At 37.7% G+C, this 25,248-nt stretch overlaps 1 protein-coding gene across 5 annotated transcripts in view; it reads left to right on the plus strand.

Annotated features, from left to right (window-relative positions):
* slc6a9 (solute carrier family 6 member 9) overlaps positions 1-18,648 on the plus strand; it is a 54,139-nt gene extending 35,491 nt beyond the window's left edge. For all 5 annotated transcript variants that reach the window (XM_087812021.1, XM_087812024.1, XM_087812020.1 and 2 more), the window contains 12 exons: positions 5,355-5,511; positions 8,010-8,141; positions 8,357-8,627; positions 9,228-9,360; positions 9,819-9,953; positions 10,033-10,136; positions 11,844-12,081; positions 12,149-12,283; positions 12,354-12,453; positions 13,141-13,241; positions 13,980-14,150; positions 14,384-18,648. In XM_087812021.1, coding sequence (XP_087668147.1) covers positions 5,355-5,511; positions 8,010-8,141; positions 8,357-8,627; positions 9,228-9,360; positions 9,819-9,953; positions 10,033-10,136; positions 11,844-12,081; positions 12,149-12,283; positions 12,354-12,453; positions 13,141-13,241; positions 13,980-14,150; positions 14,384-14,608 — 1,902 coding nt within the window. In that variant the 3' untranslated portion in view covers positions 14,609-18,648. The remainder of the gene's footprint in view (positions 1-5,354; positions 5,512-8,009; positions 8,142-8,356; positions 8,628-9,227; positions 9,361-9,818; positions 9,954-10,032; positions 10,137-11,843; positions 12,082-12,148; positions 12,284-12,353; positions 12,454-13,140; positions 13,242-13,979; positions 14,151-14,383) is intronic.
* Positions 18,649-25,248: the final 6,600 nt, after the last annotated feature.

Genomic DNA, 25,248 nt, shown 5'->3' on the forward strand with positions numbered 1-25,248 from the left:
AGAAAAGTCATGACACAACATGAAGTTCATCTCATTCCTCAGAGGAGTGTATCCAAAAATCGCCTGCTGTGGTGTTTGCTGTCTCCCAGTATGCAGAGTGTCAGGACTTTTTGCTGACCTTATCTGTTGGTATGATGTTATACAAGGTTTATCGTTGATTCATAAATGCTCTTTTTACACAAACATTTCTTGAAAGCCATTTTCAACCATAGTTTCTCAATAAAGGCTTTGGACAGATTTTATTTATGATAGGAGACTAAAGGATCCTTTAGATATTAAAGTAGAGGCTGACAGCACATCTGTTCAAAATATATTATTGTTGAAATTTATGTTAAAAAAATTTCCAATAAAGAATTGTTTCTGTTTAGGATTGATAAAGATGTAAACATATTACATTTTATTTAAACACCTATACGTCCTTCCAGTAGTACCAAAAATTCCAAAACGTCTTTATTATTGTAGACTTTAAGCAGGTACTTATTTATAGCCAACAGCTAAATCACGTAAATCACGTTTACCGTGTTTTTCCGGCTATATGGCGCATTTAACATTTTTCAACCTTAATCCTTAATTTTCTCAAAAATCGACAGGGTCCTTTTTAATCCACTATGCTTTATTTTATTTAAAACCCTGTATATATGCAATAAACACAGACCTATGAATACAATTGTTGTATCGATAAACATTTGTTCACAAATGCTCATGAGTCAATGTTGTCAAAGTCTCTTGTCAAACTTTATTGACACCACATTCTTCTTTCTGAAACCCACTTCACATGACTCACTGGCCAACAGCAACTCAATTTAAGGCATGTAGATATTGATATATTGATATTAGGAAATTGGCAAACGCATAGGAGGAGGAAAAAAGAATTGTTGAAAAAGTTAATTTGGTATTTTCAATGCTCACTGGATTGAACGTTGGGAAGAAGTGAAGCGAGACCACTGAGCGATGTGTGTGATGTGAAGAATTGCTTGAATTGAAGTCTAAAAAAAGTGTTTTCATTCACTGGATGCACTTTAATTTTATACCTTACTCCTGCCTTAACTATCCTATCCACAATCGGAACCAACCAATCCTTTATCCCTATTATATTCAATTCGATAAAAAACATGTTAAAAGTGTTATATGTGATGTGGCCAGCGTCACTACATACATCTGCTCCTACTCTTACACTTCTTCTTACGTTTATATATGTGTATATGTTTGTTTAAATATAAATGTATATTTTATAGATCTATAGTATGTATACTGTATATTCAGTCTTGCCTGTTACACACTTTGCTTGGTGTGATTTAAAAGGTTATCTAAACAACATTTACTGTTATTATTAGTAAAATGAAATATAGAAATTATTAAAAAAGAAGGGAGTAAATGCTGATTCTGTATTAGACTTTCTAGACATGTTCAAAAACATGATTATAGAGTGTATGATGTATATTCCAGTGAGATCTAACATGTACATAATTCTTCAAACAAGCAGTTTCAATCCTTAAAAAAAATGAAATTATGTTTCTACCATTTGTGTAAATACACACTTTATGTCAATGTCTATAGGATATTTTGAAATTCATGCAAACTATACTTTGGGTCATGCACACGTTTGGATTATACTGGTGATGTGTGTGGGGAGACTTGGACCTCAATCGGGTAAATGAGGACGTTCATTGCCGAGGTGCCCGGATCAACAACATTTCTCACAAAACGCGTCATGTTGTGATCTGGTTTATTTGCCAGAAGATGTTCTACTATCTTGACTTTCACTGCAACAGAAACAGTTTGTGCTTGAGTGATATTTGCTCTGTCCTGAGCAAAGGTCTTGTTTGTTTATTGATGGCAGATTGTGCTAAATACCTAATGGATGAATGCAACAACTGATGTTTACATACTTACTTTAACTGAGAGCTTTCACAATCTTGTACTTTTTTCATGGGGTTTCGTTTCTTGCTGTTTTACTTTTGGTAAATGAGCAATTAAATGTTGGTGGATTCCAGAAATGCAAACTATTTACGATGACTATCTGATTCTCAGCAAGGGATAGATGAAGTAAATATGGCCCACTTTTCAACTATATTGGTAATGAAATTCCCAAAGTAAGTAATGTGTTAAGGTAAGGTTGAACTCCTTTGGGATTAATTTCTATTACGATACTAACAAAATTACTGATTTGTTACTTATAACAACAAAGATTATATTTCTTGTATGTTTTATTTAAGACACTTAGCACATGGAGATAAATAAATGGTTTTGTCTTCTTAAATACTAAATATAACTAGGAAAAAGAGAAACGGGCCAATAAAAAAAAAATGGAATCTAATGAAATCACTATATCAAAAATTCTACATCCTTAAATATATAAAAATATTTTAACTTTACAGTTGTACAATACCAACAGAATAACTGCCCATTAAATACGTTGAAAGAATATGGTCAACCAATTTAACTTTAACACCATCAATACAAAATGTAATTAACAGTTTCAGAATAATGTGTTAATGTGTGAATTAATTTAATAGTTGTTTGCCGTGTCCATGCCAGCGTAATAACCGGGAAATGCAATATAATCAAAGAGGCTTATTTTATAAACATGTTCTAGAAGCATATTTACATGCTCCACAGCCATAGATTGTCCATATTTATATGTATCAATGTGTGCCTCCCATCTAAGTAATAGATTTTGAAAAATAATAATCAAAGCACTTTGGTCTAATACTCACAAGCTCAGCTAACACTTGCTTGCACTTTTCACCTGCTTTTAACACGTTTGTGTTTTCAACAAACCTTTCGGACTGGAAATGGCACACACCCACACGACACACAGACCGTTTAGAAGACAAATATTTACCTGCAAGAAGCTCCATTGTTCAGTAGGTTTGTTTCATATACAGGTACACTTGGTTTGTGTTGTGTGCTTCAGGAAAAAATGTCATGTCAAAGATTTGTTGAAAACAAACAGAACATTTTTATTATTTTTTGTTTTGTAATGGTACAGGGTGGCTCTGATTTTCATTGATACATTATGCCTTAACGGCTATTAAAGCACCAAAACATGAGATATGCATTATGAGGATATAAAATAAGGAGCAGGCATGTGAGACGTGGGACAGACTGTTAAAAAAATACAACTTGTTTACCTTTTTATGTCTACACTGCCCTGTGTGTTGCAATTCTTGCATTGTTGAGACACTAGACTGTGAAATCACACAGATTAACCTTATTGTACTTGGTGGACCACTGGCTAAAGGAGGTGTAGTAGTAGTAAAAGCAAAACGTTAATTCAAATGTCATACCCCCTCTGTTCAAAATGTTCCACAGCTGCTCAGCATCTCCCAGAGAGTTTGACTGACAGATCAAACCGACATGATTCGTTTTCCAACTATTCTATGGTTGAGTGAAGATTGAAAATATATGAAGCTGTTCTTCCCTTCAGCAATAATCTGCAGCACATATATATTTCCACTAATCCTTACATCATCTGCACTGTCAACAACTGTGTTCAACTTAGCACTCAGCAGCAAACACTCGGCTGCAGATTCAGACGGATGTGACGGTCTCTGGCTGCAATGTGAAAAACACACAGCTGCTCTCAGCAAGGGTGGTTCTGATGGAGTCTACATCCAAAATCAACTGCACACAGTGATAGCAGGAGGTTCACAACCTGCTCTGATAACCGCTTTAGCCTCAGCTCTCCCTCATCAACAACTATTTTGCATGGTCTCCCACCAGAGAAATCTGTAGGAATGTTCTTTGTTTTCTCCTGCCGACTCATGAGGCAGATTCTATATGAAGACCTGGGCAGTCAGTGTTTGAAAGATGAATTTTGTGTTCATCAGGATCCATCCAGCATAAAGAGATTTACTGATATTGTTTAAATATGAGTAGGTTTCCTACTCATTATATCGTCCATTTATCAGTGCTCACCAGCCCCCCCTCATAGTTTAAAAGAAGTGTTTTGGTTGTTAATGTCAGTTTCTAGAGGAATGCTCTGTTGGCACAAGACAGCTTCTAGTAATGAATCCTTAGGTGTTAGTATCTGAGGGAAACGGCAACTCTAACTGAAACGCGTCTCACCCAGAACCCTGTCAAATTAGACAAAAGGTAAATATTAATTCTATCTTGAAAAGTACTTGTAGGCTTTGAATGATGAATTAATAAATATAAATATGCTGATGAAATGTTGAAGCAGGATTTTTCTTAAGTGTTCGTTTTCACATTTTTGACAATAGTTCGCAGCAGGCTCAGCCTAGCAAGTTAGCCACTTCTGAGGATGTAGAAACTTTCTTCAAAGGTTCTGATTGAAAATGCATTTTAAGAAGGTCCAAGACAACCTCAGTTTTCTGTTCACCTTACATGTTTATAGTATTATAATATTATTACTTGTGTATTATTAATGTGTAACTGTCAGTAAATGCATCTCAGATGTGTTTCTCTTATCAAACCTGGCTCAGGATTGATCATCCAATCAGAGGGAAGGACAGGGCTGTCTTTAATTAGTCAGAAACTGAAGTCTGTGTATTTGATGCACTTGTTTTGCAAAATGAGCAGCATCATGGGTACAAAGACATGATGCCGTTTAAGGTTGTTAATAGGATTCCCAGAAGATGATATCCTTGATGCAGCAGCCCAAACATGAGGTAGAAGCGCTGGAGCAAAAGGGATGTAAAGTGAAATCAGCGCCTTAAGAGCAGTGGATAAGCATTTGGTCGTGTCGTACTGATCTACCAGATTTTCCTCCTCTCCCCTCTCCCCCTCCATCACTCCATCTGCTGGCATCAGATGGTCCCGCGCTGCTGACCTGCTCCAAAACCTCAGCTGTGGTTGTGAACTGCAGCTCTCTTCTTATGCAAGGTTTAAACCTTTAGATGTGTTTTTGGACGGATACTTAAATGTAAGTTAACCTCATGGAGAATACAGAGAAAGCAGACGATCCGATATGTCTCAAAGTGCAATCACAGACCTAAAACAAATCCTGAAGCAGATGTCTGTGCGCACGGCTCACTGAGGCCAGAGGACATGTCACCTAAATGGACAATAATTACATGGTTGAGATGAGTATATGAAGTTGTACAAATGAATATATAATAGCAGCACAAATCTTCAAATGGTCTTATCAACCAATAAATAAATGAAAAAAGAATTTAAAAAAAATCTTATTGATATTTATTAATCAATACATTTGTATTTGTTTAAATTGTGATTACTTTCATTTAAGGCAGAGGAAAATTCTGATCAAGTTGGTAAAAAAAAAAGGAAAATTCCACTGAGCAGAGCATCCGCTGGCGCTACTATCACTGAAACACATTTTGTGTTGTGTCACCTGAAGTCACGGCCGTCTCTTGTGTGTTTTGCTGCAGAATGGAGCAGTTCCAGGCGAGCCTGTGAAGAAGGATGAAAACTCCCGGAGGGGGAACTGGGGCAACCAGATTGAGTTTGTCCTGACCAGCGTGGGCTATGCCGTGGGCCTGGGCAACGTCTGGAGGTTTCCATACCTCTGCTACCGAAATGGAGGAGGTACGTTTATTTCACTCTCAGATTTTGTTAATGTCAAGTACTGATATATTCCATTGTTACCTGTACAATCATTTTACTTGTAGATCTCTTACTTTAGATGTATTTTCTATTGTATTAATCACCATTGACGGCTTTACCCATTATAAAGTGAAAATATGTTTAGTTCTCTAATAATTGAAAGTACAATTGAGTGAACATGTTTATCAAAGCTTAAAATAAAGCAGAGAAGCCTACCCTGATGAAGAATGTTAGCAATTGCGGTACAATACGGGTAAAAAGAGAAAATAAAGATGACCATGAATCTGATGGATGAGGAAGAAATTAAGTTAGATTAGAGAGGATGCAAAAGCCAAAACCAAAAAATCATGATGAAGGTCTAAATTTAAGCTCATCAATATCTTCTCAAATGATAAAACTCCAGCAAGATAACAGAATATGACATTTTTTTTACAAAACATGCATTGAAAAACTATTGTTAAATAGAAATTAATTATTTAACTTATTGCATTATCGAACCTCCACTGGCTCCCCAATTTTATTATTATAATTTTTTTAATGACCACCTGCTTTGATTCCAAACTTTCACCACTGTAGCTCTTGTTTAAGGTCTTATTTCAAATCATTATAAAAAACACAGCATATAACCTAAAGAATGAAACGTCTCCCATTAATCCATTCATAAATTCCCAGCAAAGAAAGAAATCCCAAACACTCAGCAAACTAGTGACCCGAGAGTCTGCTCTGAATTATTCCATATATCTCTACGGACAAGTCTTTAAGCAATATTGCCTGAACAATAACTCTGCATTGTGCCACCATAGTCAAATGAAGGGTTATGTATTTATAATCATCAAAAGAGACTGAGCGGGAGAGCCTGTTGATGGTTATGAGCTTCTGAAGCCATGTTAGGTGTTGCTCTTAGTTAAAAATATGTCGTATGACGAAATAGTTGTTCACACTTACTACAGAACAGAGTGTCATCTAGAGGACTTGAAAATTAAGAAACTGCCTCAGGATTCTTTGAGATGAAACTGCTGAACTTTGTTAAAATAAACAGAACCCAAAAATGTTCAAACTTTCTAAAGTGATGCGGAGAAAGGAAAGGGAAAAAAAAAGGATGAGCAAAAAGGCTTTGGACAATGTAGAACTGCACAGGTGATGGGACATGATGCAGTAAACAAAACACAGGGGGAGATCAATGAGGTGGTGGGACAGAACAGGAGAAATGTGATCACGCCTCTTAGTCTTGGTCAAAACACAAGTTGCAGAGTTCTTTTTTAAAATGTTACTTGAGTAGTTCGGAGCCTGTAGGGTTTAATAAAGTGATGGAGGGATGGATGGTGTTCTGCAGGTGAAGTATTCTGTACACCAGTCTGACAAATGCTTCTCTTCTCACATATTTGACTAGTATTAACTCTATCAGAGGTAATGTTGTGATTCTGATACAAACTAATTTAGAATATAGATTTTTAAAGAGTCCCTGGGAAACTTAAAATGTTAATGTGTCCTGCACATCAGTGTTTACTGAACTGTGTCCGACCGTGCTTGACTGCTTTAAATGAATCCAGCTGCTCTTGCTGCCTCATAATTTGAATTAAATGTTGCAAGTAGACTCAACAGTCTTTGTTTTGTCTCTGGATTAGAGACTGTGCATATGCTGGCAGTGCAGTGACACATGACCCAGCATGCAGCTAAAAGTTTATAGCTTTGTTTTTTTTTTCTCTAAAAATGATAAATCTCTTTTTTAGTGTAGGAAAAAATATCTACCATTTGGTTTAAGTACTCTGTTTAACCTTCTAATAACTTTTTATTTGATTTGATTTGATTTTTCCCATTTAGTTACAATTTTGAAGATTCAGTTTTTCACCTCAAATAAGAGGGCATCTCACCTAAAGACAAATCTCATCATACAAATGATCCTGTTTCCACTGGTATAACAGTAAAGAATAATAAAGAGGATATTCACCGTAAAAAGGTTCCCCGTGGCAACATGGACGTGTAGACCATCTCCTTGTGTCACCTGGTTGTAGTGACCTGATTCACAATTGGTTGAACACACACACATACACATTTTCCCAGAGGACTGTCTGGCTCCTGATCCCGGCCCAACCGCTGGAGACTTATTGCAGCATCAAACGGACACAGATGAACATGTAGTGACCTTGCTAATCACTCCAGGGAAATCACTTCTACAGATGAGCCCTGGCTTTCTATTTTGTCACACAAATGTATCTACTTGGTGTTGAAATTCATTTTCTATTAAAAAAAAAAACGGTGTGGTGTTTTTGCAATTACATTAATTATTTATTTCTATTTTAACATATACAATATTATTCATAAATCATGTTAATAAAAAAAAGATTTTTTGGGGGGTGATATTTGTTATATATTTATTTGAAATAAGGAATAACTAAATTTAGAAGAAAAAAAACAAACTAATTTCTTAGTCTATTTCCGAACTGACCATGAAGATTTTGAAATATTCTTCCCTCCACCAGGTGCATTCATGCTCCCGTACTTCATTATGCTGGTGTTCTGTGGGATTCCACTCTTTTTCTTGGAACTGTCCTTCGGTCAGTTTGCCAGTCAGGGATGTTTGGGCGTCTGGAAGATCAGTCCTATGTTCAAAGGTAAGAGTGAGGCTGTGAATATGTTGCTTGAAAGAAAAAAAAGGTTGACAGTTGACAGTAACTAAGTTGTAATTAACATGTAGCTGATTCGTTTTGTAGTTTTGTAATCAAAACACATCTGACAAGTTAGAAGTATTGATAATACATATATATATATGTTTTTCTCTTCACACTGTCTCCATTCATTCTAAAAAGAGGTATGTATCTCCTCACAGGCGTGGGCTACGGCATGATGGTGGTCTCCACCTACATCGGGATCTACTACAATGTGGTCATCTGCATCGCGTTCTACTACTTCTTCATGTCCATGACCAACCTGCTGCCATGGACCTACTGCAACAACCCCTGGAACACCGCTGCCTGCAGCGGTGTTGTCAGCAGCCCACTCAACGCTAGCTTAGCCAACGCCACCACCAGCCTGGTCGCTGGGGTCGCTGAGGTGGTCAACCGCACTAAGAGGACCAGCCCGAGTGAGGAGTATTGGAAGTGAGTCCTTCTCAATGTTGTATGTGGGCCTTGTTCTAGTCACCATCCCATAATTAGCTAAGATCAAATGCTTTAAGTGAGAATATTACAATAATAATAATAATAATCTCTTTATATAGCGCCTTTCTAGACCAGGGTCACAAAGCGCTTTGACAGCCATTCACACATAGCAATTATGCCGTTATAATTTAATTGTTAAATAATTAAAATGATTCATTCATTTATTTTGAGGGACAAGACTGAAAGAACTTCGAGAGAGAGGGATTTCAAATTGAAATGGCATTCAATAATAAAAATACAATTTTTAATTTACTCCGACCTCACGAGGGCCACAATAAAATCTGTCAACAGGCTGCATGTGTCCCAGGGGTGCCACATAAACCAGGTCTGGCCTAGAGGAATAAACAATCCCTGGAGCACAAGAACACAACAGATGTTTTGTTTAGAAAGAGTCACTCATGAAGAGCTTCTGGATCGGCTTGTTTGTCAATGTTATTTTGTTGGTGGCGCACAATGAAAACATTATGAGGGAAAAACATGTCTAAAGATGGTTAAGAAAGACCTACAAGACATAATCCCTCTTTGTTCTCACTCTTCAAGAAACTATGTGCTGGACATCTCTGACGGCATCGGCACCTTTGGAGAAGTCCGTCTCCCCATTCTGGGTTGCCTGGCAGTGTCCTGGTTTGTTGTGTTCCTTTGTCTCATCAGAGGAGTGAAGTCTTCTGGAAAGGTGAGTCAAACGCTGCCAAGCATCGAGACAAGTCATTTATGGGTTTCCCATTGTTGTATTGTACAATGATATCTAGTTAGTTGTTTATTCTAGATAATGTTTGTTTTTTCTTTATAAGGTTTGTATGACATTTTTTTTTTCAGACTTTGAAAAATTATAAAAACTATATTTTGGAGCATTTCCTGAAGTATGGAATATTTAAAATAGCAATGTAGAGTCAGCCAAATGTACATTGTAATGTTTTAGTGGAATTGGACCCACTGCTACATTCTCTATACTGAAATGTAAGGTGTATCCAAATGTCAGTCTAGCCCAATATGCGTTTGTACACATCCCACAACCATGTTAATGTCATTTTGTGTCGTTTAATTGTGTATCAGCTTTTATTATATGTGACTATGACATCATTTATAGAAATGTAAATGCATGAATTCACAATGATGGATATGGTTGTGCAGGTTGTCTACTTCACTGCCACCTTCCCCTACTTGGTTTTGACCATCCTGTTCATCCGTGGCATCACTCTGGACGGAGCCATCAATGGCATCAAGTACTACCTGACTCCTCAGTGGCAGAAGGTCATGGATGCTAAGGTATTAATATCTTTAAAACGAGACGTTCGACAATGAGAAATGTAACGCGTCATCTCACCTTCTGGCCGGGACGTTTTAGGTGTGGGGCGATGCTGCATCACAGATCTTCTACTCACTGGGCTGTGCCTGGGGTGGCCTCATCACGATGGCTTCCTATAACAAGTTCCACAATAACTGCTTCAGGTACTTACACTATAGCATATGAAATGGTTTGTGTTAACAAGGCTCAAAAGCTAGCTTAAAGCTCCCTGGAAATTTAAATTGCTCTCAACCACAATTCCATTCAATTAGTTTAACCATCATGTCCAAACTACTACTGCAGTTTACGCAGTTATACCATATTAATAAGAAGTAAATAGTTGCACTGTGTAAATCTCACTTCACCCTTGTGTGATCTCAGTGTCAAGGTGACCCGGTGGCCCGAAAGGAAATATGTTTGTGGTATCCCTTGTGTTATCTCAGTGTCATGGTGACCCGGAGTGTTTTAAGTGTATGACCTGTATTGACTAGGAAAACTTCACATGAGTGAAAAGTCATGGTTTGTGTCTGTTTGAATAACACAGAACAAGATTATCACTAGCTTCATGATAGCTCTAAACTTTTTTAGTTTTCTATCAATAATATAAAGCTGGGTAAAACTTTTGTGGAGCACTTGTGAGTAGGAGGAAGAAGGTGAAATAAGACTTTCTGTGAATTTATCTTCACTGGCTTTGCAACCAAGGGAGCATCAAACAGGCTGCAGAGAAGGTTAAGTTGTTGGAAGTGCAAGACTGAAGAGTTGATAAGAAGAGAAAAAAGATGTCATTCACTCTTAGCATGGTCAGAATGAAGACATCTTCATGGAGAGGCTGCAAAGATTATTTGTGCCTCTGTCAGGAGCTTGAAGTTGTGCTATCCACGTTGACAGCTGTGCAGCAGCTTTATCAGCTCTGTGGCGCTTTCCCCGTGGAGCAGCTCTCGACTCCAGGAGCATCAGCGAGGACAGTTGCTTGTGTGAGACTGAGAGGACTTGATTGGAAGCTTGTGTTGAGGGATAAACTGAAAGTTTAGAGTCCTCCACATCTGAGGAGATAACTCGGTAGTGGTGAGTGTTCAGGGAATGATAAAAAGATTGTTGTTTTAGGAGAAAATATTTATTTCCAATGCATTAATTTTACCAGGCTAAGCATTTAACTTTTCTTAAACATAGTTACAACTGTCTCTGGTCCTACCGTTGTAAATAAAATACTCTCTAATAGTAGTCAGGATTTCCTGCATTTTTACTAAATATATATAGTAGCTTGTTGTAATCACCTCATAACTCTGAACAGCTTTTTAAACACCAAAACACACGTCTTTCTTTCAACCATTTTGTAATGCGTAGCAATGTGTATTGTAGTTTTCATCAAATATTTTGTAGACTTGTGCTTTTGAAACGGGTCCAGTAGTTAAATAATGTTAAAAACATGGACACAAAATGTTTCACAACCTTACCAGTATAAAAATACATTTATTTTCCTAAATTTAGAATATATAAATTGCTTTGAACATGATTCTAATTACATTCTGGTCTGCAATAACAATTTGTCTTATTTGTGTTTTGTGTGTCGGTTTGGGTGGGTTCTGTTCTGCCAGTTTAATAAGTGGCTAAATTGTTTGTGTGTGAGACTGCATGCATGAGGGTCTTTGCCATGTCCATTCAGAATTATTTTGGTCTGGTTGCTGGTTAACATATCAGAACCGGTGTCAATATGGGTAACATGAGTAATATACCAATATAATAATATGTTGTTTCAGTGTTAGATTTACCCTACTGTTGACCTTTTTATCAGCAGTGTGGAGAGACCCATGTCTTTATCTCATCTTCCTCGATCTCATGATGTTTTTGACTTTTCTCACTCGGCCGAACAGAGACAGCATCATCATCAGCATTACAAACTGTGCGACCAGCGTCTACGCTGGATTTGTCATTTTCTCCATTCTGGGCTTCATGGCCCACCACCTGAACGTCCCTGTCTCAGAAGTGGCCGACCATGGACCAGGTCTGGCCTTTGTCGCCTACCCAGAAGCCCTCACTCTTCTCCCCATCTCCCCTCTCTGGTCGCTGCTCTTCTTCTTTATGCTCATCCTTTTGGGACTTGGCACTCAGGTGAAGATGAGAAAACGGCAGCAGGCCCTGCAGAAACGTATCTTAATCTCTTTTGTCGTCTTTTCAGTTCTGTCTGCTGGAGACGCTGGTCACAGCCATCGTGGATGAGATTGGAACAGATTGGATCATCCGGAACAAGACGGTTGTCACGCTGTCTGTTGCCGTGGTTGGCTTTTTACTGGGCGTGCCTCTGACCACGCAGGTGAGCTCAGTTTAACCCTCATGGATTGAAACTGTAGGAGCCCCCCCATGACTTGTCTTCTTGTCCACAGGCTGGTATTTACTGGTTGCTGCTTATGGACAACTATGCTGCCAGTTTCTCACTGGTCATCATCTCCTGCATCATGTGCATTTGTGTTATGTATGTTTACGGTGAGCAACAAAACCTCTATATTTATCAACACTTTCATTCTAAAAAAGAATTTACAGACTTTAGCCGGGAGTGTGCCAACTGTCAGTTTATCGATAATCTGGTTGCCTAACAGAATCTGGTGTTAAAGTCTGAAGAGTCACAATCCTGGGGTTGACCCTAAATCTTCATCCTTCAGTAGGCCGTCATCCTCATCTCAGTGATTCACATGCACACTACAAAACAAATTGCTTACCAGCTGCATTCTACCCCCATGAAGGCGACTGTCTGTGACTATCAATTTAAACTTCAAAATGATGTCATATTTAATTCCTCCTTGTACACACTAGATGGCACTCTCCTCTCTGTCAAATGAGGACAATCACTTTTCATTCAGCCTACTGTGGATAGCCGTATAGCCAGCTTAAGATAACAATTCTTCAAGCCTGGAAGTTTGTTTAGTGATTTGTGTCCTGGGTTGTACATGTATGTCAAAATAAGATTAATGGCAGAGCTGTCTCCTGATCACGTTTACGAATAGCTTTAGAAAAAAAAAAAATCTTTATATGATTTGACTTTTAGTATCTTGGGGTCTGAAGGAAGAAGAGTTTATTCTTTAATGATGATGAAAACTGGTGTAACAATTACTAATCAGGTCTAATCAAATGTTTTTACTTTCCCAGTTCTGATCACCTCTATTGTTTCAACAGGTCACAAAAACTACTTCAGAGACGTTGAGATGATGCTGGGCTTTCCCCCTCCTCTCTTTTTCAGAGTCTGCTGGAGATTCATCTCCCCGGTCATTATCTCAGTAAGTTTGTCGCGCACTCGGACCACAACTTTCTGCCCTACCACTGCAAAAAAACTGACCTACATTTCACTCCGACTGATTCTAATCTGGCCGGATTTGTTTCCGACTCAAACCTCTCATAGTAAATCTTTCCGACTGGGACACAGTAGCGTGTATTGACCTCTATCTAAGCAGCTGGGTCAAGCTGTGATTTTTTTGTTTTTGGATTACTGGTCAGATTTATGCACTTTTGTTCTCACTTCTCTGCTCTGATGATTGCACATTCTCATGTGGTTTTGGACCGTCAGGCCACTCACAAAACAATTCCAAAAATCAAACACTGACCAAAGTCAGATTTTAAATCTTTCGTTAAACACGACTGTGTTCTTGGCCATTAGAATTAAAAAATGTGTGACATTATATGTGCTTGGTTATTAGTCTATAAATACACACACTCATACATAGGGATAGTACATATGATTTTCAATTTGACTTATTTTAATACAAAAATAGATTTACTACATTTACTAAGATAACAATTAAAGCAAGTAGGAAAAAAAGAAAAATGTGATGTAATTAACCCGAATGAGGACCGTGAAAACGTAAAAAGTAATTCTGACAATGACTTGATGACAAATATGATAAACCTGACTCCTTTTTTATTCTAAATTAATTATTGTTTATTTTATCATATTAAGTATCATTTAAGTATTTCTTTCTGCTCCAAATGTTATTTTAAATCTGGCTGTCTCTTTGCAGTTCATCTTGATCTTCACAGTAATTCAGTACAAGCCCATCACCTACAATGATTACGTTTACCCCGGCTGGTCCTTGGGTATTGGCTTTGCCATGGCTTTGTCCTCGGTTGTCTGTATACCCGTCTATGCCCTCTACAAGATTTCCAAGTCTCCAGGTGCCACCTTCAGAGAGGTATGTCCCTTTTTCCAAAAGTGTGGAAATGAGTGTCATGGTATGAGTTTTCAAGTGTTATGTCATGTTTCCATAAATCCCATTTTTCTTTAACAGATTTTCATGGGATGGTTTTTTATGGGTTGTCAAATATATGCACTTCCTAAAATGTCCAATAGAGACAAACATTGATTACAAGATTTCAACTATGCTTTTTTTTCTATGCTTATGTATTTTTTCTGTTTTCACATTAGCGATTAAGGAATGCCTGTAAGCCCCACCCAAAATGGGGTCCTGCTCTGAAAGAACACAGAACGGGACACTATGCCCCAGTTGTCTCAGAGGACACGCTCGAGACTCACCCGCTGGAGGAGAAGGAAGAGCTGAAGGAGAAGGAGATCAAGGATGACATCAGCCTCACCATCCAGGGAAGCAACGGCTCTACCAACACACACACCAACCCAAACGCCAGCGCATAGACCACTATCGCTGCGCTCAACTAAATCTCCTCGTCCACTTCCCTCTCCTCATCCTAACCCCGCTTTCCTGCAGTCCACTGTGGGGGAGATCCCATTCGCTGGAGACCTTTACATATTGTAAGGGCTTATTATATCTACCCTAACTTCTTCTTATAGCTGTGTGTTGCCTCTAAAGGAATCAAGACAAAATACTGGATAATTGTCCACGTGATTGCTGTTTGTGTGTATGTGTGCGGGTCGTTGACTACGTCATTTTAAAAGAAGCAGCTCATTTTTTTTTTCCTGTATTTTTTTTTTTTTATTAAACTTGTAAATGTCACCTTCATATGCAGGATAGCGTGAGCTGCTTGCAGCCGCATTGAAAGACACTGTCTCCATTCTGCGAGTTCAAGTGAATCGTCACCTACTTATGCTCACATGCACACACACACACACACACACACACACGTAAACATTTTATTTTAACTGATGAGAATCCCAGTACCCATTTCTCAGGGTCTAATTAAAGTAGAACATTTTGTTGTCGTTTCTGGCCTCTGGAAGCTCTCAAATTCAAGGTGTCCTGCATCATCTGACTTTCTCTATCCCCGACACGTGCAACCATGTGGATGCAACTCTGTACATACAAGTGCCATCTTCCCAAGTCTTCCAAGCATTTGTTCTGTTCCCTGGGAAAAGTTGAGTCTGGAGGAAGTACAATGTGTCCTCTTGGGTGGTAGCAAGTTGCCCCATAAAACACATGCAACCAAAAAACACAACACTGTAGTTAGGAACAAGTAGTTGTTGGTATATCTAGTATGTATATACTGTTTTTCTTAATGTTCTCTGTTTTTGTGGAGTTTAATGGTTTGTAGGGTCTGAAAGCACAATACCGCTCACATCCCATGAAAGCAATATTCTCTAGCAGGCTGTTTTGTGGTCACCTTACCCCGGCACATTTCCATCAGTCAGTTGTACGTCTTACATCTCTGCTTTGCTGGTCTTAAGGTACATTTCTTCTTCCAAAGCAGCTGGAATTCACCAGAATCCATGGTCAGTGCGGGAAGGAAGCATTGGACACTACCTTTAAGGGTAAAGACAGATGTCACTTCCTTAATGATTATCTTCAGAAATAGGACTTGGAACATTATCGAATCTTTTCAATCTCAGTGGATGTCAGTTTGGTTTCACCACAGAAAACAGACGTTCATAGCCAGAGATTATTCAGCAGATCCATTTTGATTTGTTAAGAACACTAAAGCTTGAAATCCAACTGTAAATGTATATTAATCATAGTAAAAAGTCATATGTTAAATAAGGAAAGTGAATATCATGCTTTTAAATGCATGTCAACAGGATGAGAAAATAGAATCATCCAGTATACTAGTTGGACTCACAACCGAAGGTGATTGATGGTTGCATGGCGAAGAACAATTCCCAAAAAGAAGCAGTTGCCAAGCAACTAGCAGCCACTCTTCCCAGTCAGGAAATAATAGACCTTGAGCTCCACGATGAAAAGACAAATACTGTTCCCCGACATTTTATTCAGCTTAAAGAGAAAATTCTACTGAAGTGAATTCATCCTTATCAATCTTCCCTAAAATGGGAAATTTATTTTCTAGCATGTGTAAACACACATAATGAATTGGAGAAAGCTTCAGATTGATGTGTGTTCAGATTCATGCCATGCGTTGTGAGGTTAAACACATCTGAACGTTATTAGGAAGTGAAAATCATCATTGAGCACAAATAAATCTAGGATTATGCACATGTTACCATATTACTCTGCAAGGACAGAAACTGCCGAGTTAAGTGTTTTATCATATTTAACCTGACTCTGCAGTACCATAACCTTCCATTTGATGGGGCAATGCTTCCACTGAACTGCCATGCAGCTCAGGCTTCTTCTGACAGAGTTGGATCTGCAGCAAAGAAAAATCCAGTTTTAGGCACGTTAGTCAGGAGTCAGGGTTGAATTGATTCCAGAATATCTCTCTACAGTATCAAAATCGTGCTTCCTGTCAGGAGAATTTCCAATAATGAAAATGTTCTTGAGACTTTGAGCCTAGTCATCTGTGTATATTTGGACTGACACGCTGAGACCGTCTTGTGTTGTTGTTGTAAGACGCTTGGCCACCATGCTATCATGCCATCGCTAGATATCCCAACCCTCTCCATCTCTGCTGGCTCCACAACCCTCCCCCCCTTTGTACAGTAATGTAAAAATTATAATCGGACTGTGCATACATGTTTGTTTTACTTGTATCTCGGGAGGCAGGTCAGGGTGTGTGTTTGCAGGCAAGGGTTGGGTAGGGTATCAATTTGCCTTTGTTTTTGTCTCTTTCTTTTTCTTCTAGTGTAACGTAGGTGAGTCAGATGTATTGTGTACTTTGTGTGTAGTGTTTGCGCTCATATTATTGACAAGTCTGCATGTAGAGCAGGCCTAGTACAGTATTGATGTCAATGTAGTACTAATCTTAAAAAATATTGTATGTAAGTCAGCTAATGAATAATTACAACAAAAAAAATACATTTTATACTAAATGAAGAAAACAAAGTGACACATATTCTATCTTGGGTTGTATCCACTGTGATGGTTATTTGTTTTGCTTCTAGAGCAGACAAGTGGAGGTCAAGCCAGCTGGTACTAACGGTGTCGCCAAACAAAATAAGCTTTGGATTAAGACTTGAACTTGGGTTTTACTGTCCACTCCATCGACACAGTGCCACCATGATTTAATTGTTTCTTAGCAATACAAGTTGTATGTCACTGATGTTTTGTACCAACATGGAAAAAACTCATTCTTGATCGCAACGTCGTGGCCCCTTAATGTGAGCAGTCCGGACGCCTTTTATGTCGTTTAAACTGGAGCAAGATCAACACTGAAACTATTGAATTATGATGTGATTTTTTTTTCTTTTTTCTTTTCATCATATCAGTGTTCTCATAGGCTGTGTTTACACGGACAATAATACTGGGTCAAGGATTTTTTTTAAGATGACATTAAGTGTTGTGGTCTGGAGCAATGATTTACAAACAATTGATCATCCTGTAGGACCTGAAGTGACTGAAATTAAAATAGAAATTAAACGGCTTACTCCATAGGCATGGATGTCAAAATGTGAGCTGACTAAGTATTAATGAAAGGCCTGCAAAAGTCAGCTTTCTTAGGTGAAGTTCATCACATTTTAGTATTTGAGCCTTTTTCTGCCTTTGTGACTGAAGAAGGTTTTGAGGGGATTTTAATATGATCAAAAGCAAACCCCTTGAGAACTCTGATCCAAAGCCAGTGTTTTACATGTAGGAACTATAATGTTTGTCTTGCTTATGTGAAACTATTCCAGAAGATAGACTCTTTCTTTCTAAAAATCCAGGCTTCTATGAGCTAAGAGATATACTTTAACGTTAAACTTGAATTTTAGTTAAATTTACACCAGAGTTTTCCCACAGAATATTTCGTGATGACGATGACACATGTTCATCTTTGATTCAGTTGAGTCTGCAACTGTGGTTCTGATGCCTTTTTAGTTCGAAACCTTCCGTCACACTAGAGATGGAGACTCAAAGTGTTGTTGAGCATGTAAACGCAGCCTCTCAAACATGCAGTATTCCTAATCCAGATTTGCTGAAGAGACTAACAAAAGCACAAAGTTGTTGTTTTTTTTCTACAATTAAAACAAACACAAACCTTGTGTCTGTGCTTCTTTGTCTTGATGTCACAACTGCTCATCACAGCATCATCTCATCTGAAGCACTTTAAACTGTTTTGCTTCATATTATCAGCAAAAAAAAATGTCATTTATTTGTTACATTTATTCTAGATCCTGTGGTCTTCCTGTGAAAAGAGAAAATGACCACAATGTAACTCCGGTAAATGAAGTGGGATGAGTAAAGAGCAAAAGCACAAGAGCATACAGTTCCACTGGAACCTTCTGTCACGTTGATCGATTTAACATGTCTTCTTCAACCTTTAGGGCCAAAATGTTCGTAGTCCTGTCTGCTGTATATCGTAATCTGTTGGAATTACAAAATGGTAAATAAACTCTATTTTAAAGATCAATGTGCTTGTTGTCTGTGCTTTTCTAGAAAAGGCTCCAGTCTTGTTATGACTTTTTAATGACCTCATCAAATATAGTCTATAAAGCAAAAATTTCCAGATGATGCATTAGTAAATCTGTTTTTACCATGATAGCTTTAGTTATGGTCTCCACTTTGCAAAAACATTCTCTTGCATCAAAGGTAAATCTTATTAATATTTTACTTTTTAATGACCCATTATTACATGAAGCAGATTTATCCTGTAACTGATGGAATAAATACATGCAACAATGTGGTTAAATGACTTGTTCAGATATATACATATTTCCAAACATAGTTTGTATAATAGTTTAACAGGGTGTATTCCTGAAGTTAAGGGGTTTTGTTGATGTTGATTTGGTAGGTAGCAGACACCTCTGGAGAGGTCCTCAATATATAAAACGATTTTGGGTTCAGTATCTGGAGACTGGAGTCAGTGAGGAAACCAAAAGTAATGCAGGCCAAAAAGGAACTGATGTTTTTCAGCTACATTTTTTTTATCTGAGTCTACCAATACCATAGACTACACTCTAGTGATATCACAAAATCACACCCATTTAAGACAAAACATACTTCCAGGGCATCTTTCAAATGAAAAATAAGTTATTCCAATAAGTCAAATTAAATGTTCAAGGGAGGGACACATTTTTTTTACCTAAATAAAGTGTGATGGATGATAAAATAAATTGTAGAGATAAAGCTGTCCCAGTATATATTATATTTTCTACTAAATACAAATCTACACAAGGAATGAAAAAGCACAAAATGGCTCAGGTCAAGGTTCAGAGCTTTCTTTGTGTGATGAATCATCTTTGGACGAGTTCTGATGTGTGGCGCCTTCAGTTCAGTCAATATTAATCATGACAGCATTTTGTCAGAGCGCACGAAGTATGCATATGGAAGACATGACTTGTTAATATATAAAACACGTTCATTGTTAAATTGAAACAAATTATCTCTTGAATTCGAGACTTCTGATCTCTTCAACAACGAACCAACCAACTCATCCCGTCGATCCTGTGGTTGTCTTTGTTTCTCTGGGCCCATCCTCCGACAACACCACTCATCAGATTCCAATTATTTTTCTTAATGGCTAACTTTTACATTTCATTTAATATAGAAACTTGAATTGTTGATTAGATCTTGTTTAAAGAAATGCAACCAATGCACCCGAATTTCAATTAAATTATATTATTTTTTTATTAGAAGTCGCAAAAAGGAAAAATTATTCAAATTTAAATTCAAATTGAAAGACATGTATGTAATATGATTAGAATTTCCAAGATCATACAATATGATCACTGTATTGTTATTTTTTATTTATATTATTATATTATGTTATAACTGAGAGCTACTTAAGTGCAAGTATGTTCGTCTTAGTGCTTTTTTAAAGTTTAAGTAATATTCCAATTTTATTGTAAATTAAAAAAGGTTGACTAGACTGTGTTAATAATCCTCATATAAAATATTAGAAGCAGATACTGAGATAAACTCTCTGATTCTATTAACATCATCTTTCTAGTCCAGCTGATTGGTCAATCATTGACATGACAATGTTTTTGCAGAATAAGTATTTGCTTCCTGAGGAATCAATAAAGTTTAACCTTACCTTATTTGCCATCTTTGGATGTTTGTCTTGATGCTACCATGGACTTAAGCCCTCACCTCTTTAGATGAATCCAAAGCATTGGAGTTGGTCAAGGGCTGACCAGTTTCCTCCTTAGCGTCTGGAGTTCCTGCACTGTCCCTAATGGTTATAATTGTATAAAGATTAAAATTAGTCATGGGCCCACAAACAAGCTTCGGATATACAAAAGTGACTTTTATCACAGTGTCTGTAAAGCACTTACATAAAGGTGTCATGTATGAAATTATTTATAACTTGTGATAATAACTTGAAAATACATTGTTGTGTGAAAAAAGACTTTATCTGACACATATTTCCCAATATTCAGCTTCAATATTTAAGATTTTACAGGAATAATATTATTAGTTATGCCAAGTCAATGTATTGATTATATTCAGAGATACAAATGTCATTGCAAAGGATTGAACATTTGCCTATATACAAAGAAATGTCAACAGCAGACAGATTATAGAACGCATGACAAACTCCTGCAGCATGCCCTTAGGCTTGTTTCAGATAACATCGCTCACCTGTGTGGAGTCCAAAAACCAGTCAATGGCCGCAGGGAAGCAGGAAGGTTGAATTGGAAAACAATGTGAGACCAGAAGCAAGAGCGGCCTGACTTGAGGAAATTATATTCCAGTCATAAATAAAGTTAACTTTGCAGTAACTAAGTAAATAATTTATATTTGTAGAGCGCTTTTCAAGTCCAGGGTCACAAAGCGCTTAAACAATCAAAACAATACCCAATCAAATATATACTTAAAAGGACAAGATAATACAGAGAAAAACACAGGAGTCATCAAGGAATCAAGGAAAATCCTGCGCAAATAAAAATGTCTTAAGATGTTTCTTGAAGGAGTCAGTAGACTTCATCAAACACAGAGAGAGAGGAAGATCGTTCCAAAGCTTAGGAGCAACAGCCTGGAAGGATTTCTCTCCTCTGGTCCTGAACCGTGTGCGAGGAACCATCAGTAGATTCTGATCCACAGACCTCAGAGCCCGAGCTGGGGTGTAAGGCTGGATCAGATCACTGATGTAAGGAGGAGCCTTACATCACCTTAACCATGAATAGCTCTGAAAGTAAGAACCCAAATTTTAAAGTTAATCCTGAAAGAAACTGGCAGCCAGTGAAGAGATTTAAGGATTGGGTAAATGTGAGTTCTTCTACTAGAGCTACTCAGAGTTCTGTATCAACTGCAGGCGAGACAGTTCCTTCTTGTTAAGACATGAAAACAAACTGTTGCAATAGTCCAGACGAGAAGAAACAAATGCATGGATTGTAAGATCCAGATCATGTTGTGACAACATTTTCCTAAGTTTAGAGATTTTTCAGTTACTGGTCAGTTTTCTACAGTGTTGAACTAGAGACATGTCTTTGTCAAAAACAAAACCCAGGTTTCTCAGGCTCAGTTTGACAGACTGACTTAAGTCACCCAAGTACTGACTCAACCCTGGAACCTTATCATTAGGAGCAATCACCAGAGTTTCAGTTTTGTCCACATTTAGCTGCAAAGTGTTTTCACTCAACCATTGTTTGATTTCCAGCAAACAATTGACTAAACTGTTCAGCCTCTGGGGATCAGTTGGATTAAAGGAGCAGCAGAGCTGGATTTCATCAGCAGAAATCTGGTAAGAAACATCAGGAAATCTCTGAATGATTTTACCCAGGGGAATCAAGTACAGCAAAAATAATAAAGGAACCAGAACAGAACCTTGAAGGACTCCTCACAACCGATCCGCTGATTCAGACCTCATTTGATTGGCAGATGCACTAAAACTGCGCCCAGAAAGGTATGACGAGGACCACTGTAACACAGTACCAGACAGTCAATCAATTGTGTCAAAGGCTGAGGACAGATCCAAGAGAACCAGAACAGTGTATTACCAGAATCAGCCGACTTCACGATGTCACTGCACACTTTCAGTACGGCTATGTTTCTGTCCCTGTAGTCTGGATTTACTGAAAATGAAGTTCTAGCTTAAACCTGCATGAGGACAACACTTGTCAGAAGACATCTTAAGTAGCATCCTTGCTGTTGATTAGATGGGATAAGCAAGTACAATTGTTTGTTTATTTTGATGACCTTTATCCACAGACTTGATGAGGGACACAAGCTCATATCCGATGTCATTAACGCTCATCAGAGCACCAGAACATTTATTTCAGTGAGGTTGTATAAATCAAGAGTCAAACTCTCATCCATGGACCTAAATAGAAAGAATTGAACCTTTCAGCTCCATCCTTCCACCTGAACAACTCATCTCTCTCTTAGGTTCATGTCAGCTGTAATATGAAACAGAGGGCACTTAGTGAGAGGAATTGAGAAGCAATTTGAAAATGAGCTGCCGATGCTTGCTAAGAGACAACTGGAGCTCAGGTTGGATATATTCTGATCAGGAAGCTTTAACCCCAGCCTTAAGAAAGAAGGTATATCTTCCTCTCTCTTTGCGCTTGATCAGGCTTTTCCTTGAATTTCTCGAACTCATGTGTTGTTCTCAGTATTATCTTGATCTTTAAAGTATGTACTTTTTTGAGTATTGTTTTGATTGTCTAAGCGCTTTGTGACCCTGGTCTCGAAAAAACGCTATATAAATAAATATTACTTACTTACTTACTTACTATATACATAAAATAGGATAAGATGAGAGCTGAAGTCTTCATTATCTTTACAAGAGGTACATGTAATGTATCAAGCTTCGCTTTATTTAGTTTAAAATACAAAGACATATCCGTCACAGCCTTTTAAAGGATTCCATCAACTCTTCAATTTCTAAATCAAACTCTGAAAATAATAATCTTGGATTTTCCTGACCTTTAAACTATTTCACTAAAATACATGCTGTAGACCCATTGACTAGCTTTTCTTCTTCTTATAATAATAATTATAAAAACCTCTTGGAAGTATGATGCAGATTAGATTATGTGTAATTAAATCATGTAAATTCTATTTTATTTATAATTGCCTTAAAAGTCAGGCGGGCACTCAATGAAATGCGGCTTCTGCATTGGTTTCACTTTGGCGGATAATTGCAAAGCGGATAATGTTTTGACCAATATTATAAACCTAAATTGTTGAATCTATGACTTCGATAATGATTTACAGCGATGAGCTAAAACGACCAGCAGGTGGAAGCAGCATTACAGAATTAACACGATGGGGCACATCGGCAATGAAGAGTTGCTCTAGCTTGAAATCTGTTGTATGCAAACATACAAATGGTCGATGATGTAAACTCTGTGGTACAAAAACTGGAATGCACTAAACTTCACACATAACACTTAAAGTCCCTACTCTGAATTTTATTTTTCTATATATTTTTTATTTTTGTTTGAAGCTGTGCTTAAGAATGTCATGTGTAAAATGGAAAAAATAAACCTAATGATTTAGAATGAAAAGATAGCCATCAGTACATTTGGAACCTCCACACTACTGGCTGCATTCAGTCAAAGAAACATCGTTTCACCAACTGTACACGACTTTATTTTATTTAATTTTTTCTGACCAGCTGAAACTATAGAAGGTGGTTCGACACTTTTGATGTCGTAGTAGTAGCTTTGCCGGTCAACTCGAACTACACCACACTGATACATCGCTTGGCACAACTGCCTTGATTTATGGACGGTTCCAAATGTTGGAAAGCATGTTTACACTAAAGTAACATACAGTACAGCACAAGAAGCCAAAGAAGAAGTTGAAGAAAATAACGATTCATGAAACTAACAATCAAGGTTTGTATTGTTACAATGGTTTGATATGTAGATTAAAACACATTCATGTAAAACAAGTTCCTCAGCAAAGGTATGCTATGTCTTAGTCCTTTTCAGTTGCTGCAGATATGAACCATTCTCACTGCAATCACTGCAGCCATGTTTGAACATTACAGCATACGTACATTTCAAAAATAAATGTTTCATCATTCAGATCATTTAAAATGTGTATCAAATTGCCATTTCAGCATCACGTTTTTCTTCTTATTAACAATTGCCCAGATTTAAAACAGTTGAATTCATCACAGAAAGGCATGTGGATGTAAAGGCAGCTCAAAAGTGACTATTTAAGAATAAAGAAAAGGCACTAATTATCTAACGGAAAATTCCGTCTCTGTGGGAGGAGCTGCCAAAGGATGGAAGATGTAGAACTCACACCTAAATTCTGACGTTGGCAGTGCTTGAAATAGTGATGGGATCACAAAACACTTATGACAGTTGGACAGTGGAGTGAGTGGGCACGAACAAGCATGCTCCTGCAGATCTCAGGTTCTAAGTGCCAACCGTGGCTTTCACACTCCCGCTGTATTATGGAGGCTGTTTAATGAGAAGGTTGTTTTAAGGAAAAAAACAACAACTTGTTTGCAAATTTTAATGCGCAATTAACGCGGCGAGGAAACCTAATTGGTGCTTTATACTCATACAAATAGATGGTGGGGCACAAGTTTAACATTTGTTGCTGGGAAAGAGGATTGTGAGAGGAAAAGTTAAAGAAGGGAAACCACTTCTCTCTCAGAGATTGTGATAATTATCTTGATGTGGGCAGAAATAGGCTACTGCTGGCCCTGAGGGGGAAGGAGGAGATCATTAAAATCAGAGCTCAAACAGATACATAGCAGTCGGCTCAGTCCTGTGAAGGCACAATTAGACACGCACTAATGTACCTGCTCAAGCGTGGCAACATCGCACACACATCCACGGCTGGCGTTAATCAAGGGAAAGTAAATGTAGGTCACTGACGTGTTAAGCATGTCCTGGTCAAAAGGTAATTTAAACAAGAGAGAATGTTTAGATTTTAAAAACTAATCAAATATTATATGAATTGACATGACCAAAGTCAATGACCTTGAGGTTCGTTTATAATACACGACAGTGTGTACCAAAATAGTGTACCATGTTCGCTCAACATATCGCTTTAACTTATCTATAAATAGTCAATTGAGAGTTGAGATACGATTGCAACT

This window comes from Callionymus lyra, chromosome 16 (assembly GCF_982586985.1).
Source record: "Callionymus lyra chromosome 16, fCalLyr1.hap1.1, whole genome shotgun sequence".
In the NCBI taxonomy this organism is placed as follows: domain Eukaryota; kingdom Metazoa; phylum Chordata; class Actinopteri; order Syngnathiformes; family Callionymidae; genus Callionymus; species Callionymus lyra.